The 6327-nt window shown below is 51.3% G+C and overlaps 1 protein-coding gene across 1 annotated transcript; it reads left to right on the forward strand.

The window, feature by feature from the left end:
- Positions 1-1615: 1615 nt before the first annotated feature.
- On the forward strand, positions 1616-3573 carry LOC119362365 (NAC domain-containing protein 1-like). Its single transcript, XM_037627572.1, has 3 exons — positions 1616-1949; positions 2044-2354; positions 2898-3573. The coding sequence occupies exons 1-3, from the start codon at positions 1769-1771 to the stop codon at positions 3456-3458; spliced, it is 1053 nt and encodes a 350-aa protein (XP_037483469.1). The 5' UTR covers positions 1616-1768; the 3' UTR covers positions 3459-3573.
- Positions 3574-6327: the final 2754 nt, after the last annotated feature.

The following is a 6327-nucleotide window of genomic DNA, read 5'->3' on the forward strand; positions in this document are numbered from 1 at the left end:
TTTCGGGTATAGCTAGTTCTCAGCTGACTGAGATTTAACCAAGTATTAGTCAAGTGATATAACATGCAAGAGAGAAAAAGGAAAAAAACTAAAAAGAAAATTTTGTTCGAATCTCAATGTAAGATCTCACGGATATATCATCGATTGAGACTTCGTTAAGTCTTAGTCGACTGAGACTTAGCAAGACTGTTTAATTTTTGGGTCTGTCTAGAACTCAGTTGATTGAGACTTAACGAAGTCTCAGTCGAGTGACGTCAACATAGTTTTTTTTCTACAAGCGGCACAGCTGGATGGTACAAACAGCGATGAAAAATGTTGCAATGTTATTGCAAGCAACAATCACAAATGCTGCAACCGTTCTAACTAAAATGCTACAGCCGTCGATGAAGGATGTTGCAAACAGTGAGATGACATGCTACAATTGATCAGGGATGGCATGTTACAACCAGCAGGACCGACGATGCAATCGGTAGAATAATAAGTTGCAAACGATGGCACAAAATGCTACAAGGTCAACTAAGACTTGATTAAATCTCAGTCGACTCGGACTTGATTAAATCCCAGTCGACTGAGTTTTAGTAAGCCAGCTAATTTTTGTCTGAATCGGGTGTATATAGACATATTTTACTGGGTTTGTTCACTCATTTCACTCTGTATGTAGTTCATATTAAAATATCTAAAACATGTTGTATTTATGAACAGAGTGAGTACTTTTATTCGTAGCAATTGCACCTTTGAACAAACTTCCAGTTCCATAAATGAACCAAGCCTCTAACGACAAGAGACACAACTCGGTTCAAGAAATGGGCGGCCTGGTCGACAAAAGTGTATGAGAAAGATTCCACTCCGGCACTTGCACAGCTAGCTACGATCTAGATTTTTTCATGCATGCTAGATTTTTTTTTTTTTGCTTTTTCTCGAGAGAGAATGCATGCTACTAGATTTTTAAGAGGCGGAGATATCACATGAAGGACTTCATCGACAAAAAAGAGCCAGCCAACGCACGCATGCACACCTCATCCGGCCGTTGTAGTGCGAGAAAGGATACCACAGTGACACTTGCACAGCTTCCCGCATGCCAAAATTTTCATGTATACTACTAGTAGATTTTCTCTTGAGACAATGCACGCTACTTCCTTCGTTCCTAAATATAAGTCTTTGTAGAGATTTCACTATGAACTACATACGAATGTATATAGATGTATTTTAAGTGTGAATTCATTCACTTTGCTGCGTATGTAGTTCATTTAATAAAATCTCTAAAAAGACTTACATTTAGGAACGGAGGAAGTATATTTTTAAGAGGCAGAGCCATCACATGAGATTGATGAGCAAAGAGGGCGGCGGCAGCTAGGAGTAGCAACACAGCTCATGGACGCAAGCGGGCCGGGCGCACGCACGCTCCAGCTCGGCTCGCTGACGCCACCCGTCACGCCGGACGCCAGGAATAACGAACCAATCGGCCGGCGCGCGACGCGACCCCCTCCCCCCTCCCTGAGCATCTGCCCCTCGAGAACCCCAACAATGACGGGCCCTGCCACCCAGCGTTAACGGACAAGATACCTTGGACCATATAAGCACACGCACGCCCCGTCCATCCATCCGGCCACTCGATTCCCAGGATAGATTCTGGTCTGGTTCAGTGTGTGTGTGAGCTTCTCCCTTCTTCTGATCGCGCGCGCGCGCGCGTGTGTGTGTGTGTGAGAAAGAGAGAGATCTTGATTGGTTGCACGTACGAGGTACGTGCGTGTCGGTCGGGTGGTCGATCATGTCGATGGCGCAGCAGGGACAGGGGGCGGCGACGTCGCTGCCACCGGGGTTCCGGTTCCACCCGACGGACGAGGAGCTGATCCTGCACTACCTCCGCAACCGCGCCGCCGCCGCGCCGTGCCCGGTCCCCATCATCGCCGACGTCGACATCTACAAGTTCGACCCATGGGACCTCCCCTGTACGTTCTTAACCAATCAACCGATCACCGCTGTATGTATGTAATACCTGCTCTGCTTGCTCACCATGGTTCGACTCTGATGATGGAACTGCAGCCCAGGCGGTGTACGGCGACTGCGAGTGGTACTTCTTCAGCCCGCGGGACCGCAAGTACCCCAACGGCATCCGCCCCAACCGCGCCGCCGGCTCCGGCTACTGGAAGGCCACCGGCACCGACAAGCCCATCCACGACGCCGCCACCGGCCAGGGCGTCGGCGTCAAGAAGGCGCTCGTCTTCTACACGGGCCGCCCGCCCAAGGGCACCAAGACGGCCTGGATCATGCACGAGTACCGCCTCGCCGCCGACCCCCTCGCCGCCGCCGTCAACACCTACAAGCCCATCAAGTTCCGCAACGTCTCCATGAGGGTATGTAACTCCCATCCCACTTGCTTCGATTAATTCGTGGATCGAGCATGGACTGTCGCTCTCTATCGTTTCGTTACCGGCGCCGGCCATACCCGCGTGCAACAGTGTCACGCGGCTGGCATGCATGCTATCCTGATCCTCTTCGCGCCACGGCCCACGCGTTTGCTTTGTTGCACGGTTGCACCGGCCGTGCCGTTGTTGCAGCGTTGATCGCTAGAAATGCCCATCTTTATTTAATGACCGAATTACCCTCTTAACCTGAGATGACTGTGATTAGTAATACTAGCTAATAGTATCATATCACATCGAGCTGTACTTTGACGAATGATACCATGGGAGTGAGCACGCGAGATGCTTAATTTGTTTTGCTCTGCTTTTATTGGAGAATGGAACAGCTTTGCGTGGGTAGCTAGTGGCATGACTGCCATAGCTAGTGGCAGCCATTGATTCGTCAAGTTCAATAGCTTTCGACAGCGATAGGCATGGTGGTACCGGTACCGATATTGATTGATTTATGTTGTTCATATCATCATATGTCTGCAGCTCGATGACTGGGTGTTGTGCCGGATCTACAAGAAGACAGGCCTGGCGTCGCCGATGGTGCCGCCGCTCGCGGACTACGACCACATGGCCGACCACGACGACCTCTCCAGCGGCGGCACCTTCACCGACGCCACCTGCAGACCCATGATAAGGCAGCAGCACCACCAGCAGCCACACGCCGGGAGGCTCCCGACGTTCCCGTCCTTCTCCGAGCTGTTCGACGACTACGCGTTCGGGCAGAACTTGGACACCTACGTCGAGCACGGCGCCACCCACCACCTCGCCGTCCATCCCTCCCTGAACCAGCTCCTCCCCGTCGGCGACAGCAGGCACGTAGTGGAGCCGTCGTACTACGCGCCCTCGTCGTCGTCGCCGGACGCCAGCGGCGGGAGCGCGGGGAAACGCAAGGCGGCGAGCCCGGAAGAACCCGGCACGCACCAGCCGTCGGCCAAGAAGCTCAACGGGTCGTGCTTCGACGCGCCGCCGCAGTCGGCGAATGGCTGGCAGGCCGTGGCGTCCGTGCTGGGCGGCCTCAACCATCACATGCTTCCTCAGTTCTAAGCTGCTCTTCACGACCCTTCTTCAAGATCTTGCAGCATATATGACCTGGTTGTATGCTTCATCTCAGTAAACCCCATCGATCGGATGACTCGTGACTAAAAATTAACTTCCACAAGTGTGAAGTGGTGTCCATAGGGATGGGCGCGGCCGAAAGCGAACGGGTGGCCAACTTGTTAAATTGCAAGCTTGGAAAGTTCCCGTTCACTTACCTTGGCTTACCGATCGCAGAGAAGAAATGCTCGATTGACGATTGGGAACCTCTCAACACTAAGGTGGCGGACCGGGTATGTCCATGGAAAGGTCGATTTATGTCATCAGGGGCACGACTAATCCTTACTAACTCTAGCCTCTCGTCCTTACCCATGTTCGCCATGGGTATGTTCTTATTGGCGGATGGCGTCCATAAGAAAATGGACACTCCCCGGGCACATTTCTTTTGGGAAGGTGCGGGCCCTAAACGGAAGTACCACATGGTTAAGTGGCAAGCCGTTTGTCGACCTAAAACCCAGGGGGGTCTCGGGGTCATCAACTCTAAGCTGATGAACATAGCACTTATGTGCAAGTGGATCTGGAAGCTGTCCCAGGGAGGGACCGGCCTCTGGATTGACCTCCTTCGTGCCAAGTACTTCCCACATGGGAATTTCTTTGAGGCATCTCCTCACGGGTCACCTTTCTGGACCTCCATCCAATACCTCAAACCGTACTTCGCCAGGGGAGCGAGGTTTACGGCCTACAATGGCCGCTCCACCCGGTTTTGGCACGACGTGTGGATTGGCCAGCAACCCCTTTGGTCGGAGTTCCCCCACCTCTACGCCATCGCGGTTGATCCCAATCAACTGGTGGCGTCGGCCCTCAGTGCCTCCCCGCCCCCCATATTCTTCAGAAGGGAGCTTGTGGGACCGGAGCAGGCCGAGTGGGATCACGTGCGGGCTTTGACTGCGACCGTTCGCTTATCGGACTCCGCTGACGAGGTCTCTTGGAGACTCTCGGGCTCTGGCAAGTTCACTGTCAAGTCAATGTACAAGAAGCTGTGTCGCGGGCATGCCCCTATGGCAGCCACGGGGCTTTGGAAGGCGCGAATCCCGCTAAAAATTAAGGTCTTTCTTTGGCAATTATGTCAGGATCGCCTTCCTACCTCTATTAATATAGCCAAGCGCAATGGCCCTGCTTCCGGACCGTGCGCTCTGTGTCATAACGCGGAAGATGCTGACCACGCGTTTTTTCGCTGCCCTTTGGCGCGGTTTGCTTGGAGTGCGGTCAGGGAGGCCGCTGGGGTGGATTGGGATCCACGCTCACGTTCTGAGCTTGTGTCTTACTTATCTGCGATCCCGGGCTCTTTGCGCCGGATAATGTGGACGTGTGCTTCGGCCTTGCTATGGGCCTTATGGCATATTCGCAACAAGTTTACTATTGAGGGAGCGTTTCCCTCTCACCCCGCCGATGTTATCTTCAAATGCATCTTATTCTTGCAGCAGTGGGCTCCCCTGGGAAGGCAACAGGATGCTGATCTCCATCGACATGCTACCGCTCGGCTCCGCACAGTCTACTCGGTGTCCCGAGCCCCGTCGCCTCCTCCGTCTGCTGCCTTATAGGGATAGGCGGCCCTTTTGGTCCTGCTTTCTTTGAGCCTGCGTGCTCGCTACTCTGGCTAGCTATGCCATGTAACGCACTTATCACCGGTCTCGCCTCTTGGCTCTGTTTCGAAACTTGGCTGTCTAGCCTCGGTTTAGTTTGGTCTCGATACTTGTTCGCACGCTGCCTAATGTTGTGGGCTTTATTAATTTAAAGCCGGACGTCTCTGACGTCTATGTTCTAAAAAAAATCCTGGTGTTAATTAGAATTGCTATGCCATTTTTTGAAAGAAAGGGTTTCCCCCGCCCCATTTTATTATGAGTGAGGCACACAAGCACAAAATATTCTTCCCAACTCTCGAGCCAAGCTAAAGTAGCAGGGCCAAATTGACAAGTTTTCTGGTATTTTAAGCAACAAAGAGAGCCTACAAGCCAAACATCAGGGGCCAATCGTCGACATTACAAATTTAGCTAGAATGGCATCTTGTAAATCCAATGGTGGGTTGATACGGAGCTCTCCCCGTCGCTGATCCAGAATCAATAGACATTTTTGAAGCAACACATATTGAGAGTCGTCGCACATGATCTTCCATTGACGCAGCAGAGCGCTAACCCTTGCCAAAAGAACTTGAGCATCTTTTGAGACAAAGGCATGAAAATGCATTTCATTATGCACAGTCCATAAGCTCCACAAGGCAGCAACATATAACAAATTAGGAACAACCATCTTAAATTTAAGCCACATAGCACAGAGATCATCCATGGAATTGGGAAGGGGAAACTGAAAGATATCAACAATCACATCACTAACAACATCGGCAACAATGCAACCAAACAAAGGGTGTAAGACATATTCATGTTCATCACAGAATAAACATGTCAAATCTTCAACAGGTTATCTCTTACTTAAATTGTCTGTAGTGAATATACGATTCCTATGCCATTTTTGGTCTGTCGAGAACGATGGCGGGCTTCAACCGTGTTAGAGTTTGTGTAGAATACGTGTTGTAATCTCAACTAAACCCCTCTCTCTCTATTCTCCCGTAGCATATCTAAACCACTGAATCCAAGGGATCGGTAGGTTCCCAACTTGTACTCCAAGCTTGGCCTTGAGCCCTAATCAATATAAACTCCACGCGGCTCCCTTACGAGGGAGTAGAAACGCTTCCTGACATGGTATACAGAGCCAACCTCTTCCCATCTAGCTAGCCAGAAAAGCCTTTCTCTCGATCACCACCACCATCGATGGCCACCACCATTACCAGATCGTAATCACCACATCACCATGTCCTCCTCGG

The sequence above is a fragment of the Triticum dicoccoides genome, chromosome 2B (assembly GCF_002162155.2).
Source record: "Triticum dicoccoides isolate Atlit2015 ecotype Zavitan chromosome 2B, WEW_v2.0, whole genome shotgun sequence".
In the NCBI taxonomy this organism is placed as follows: Eukaryota; Viridiplantae; Streptophyta; class Magnoliopsida; order Poales; family Poaceae; genus Triticum; species Triticum dicoccoides.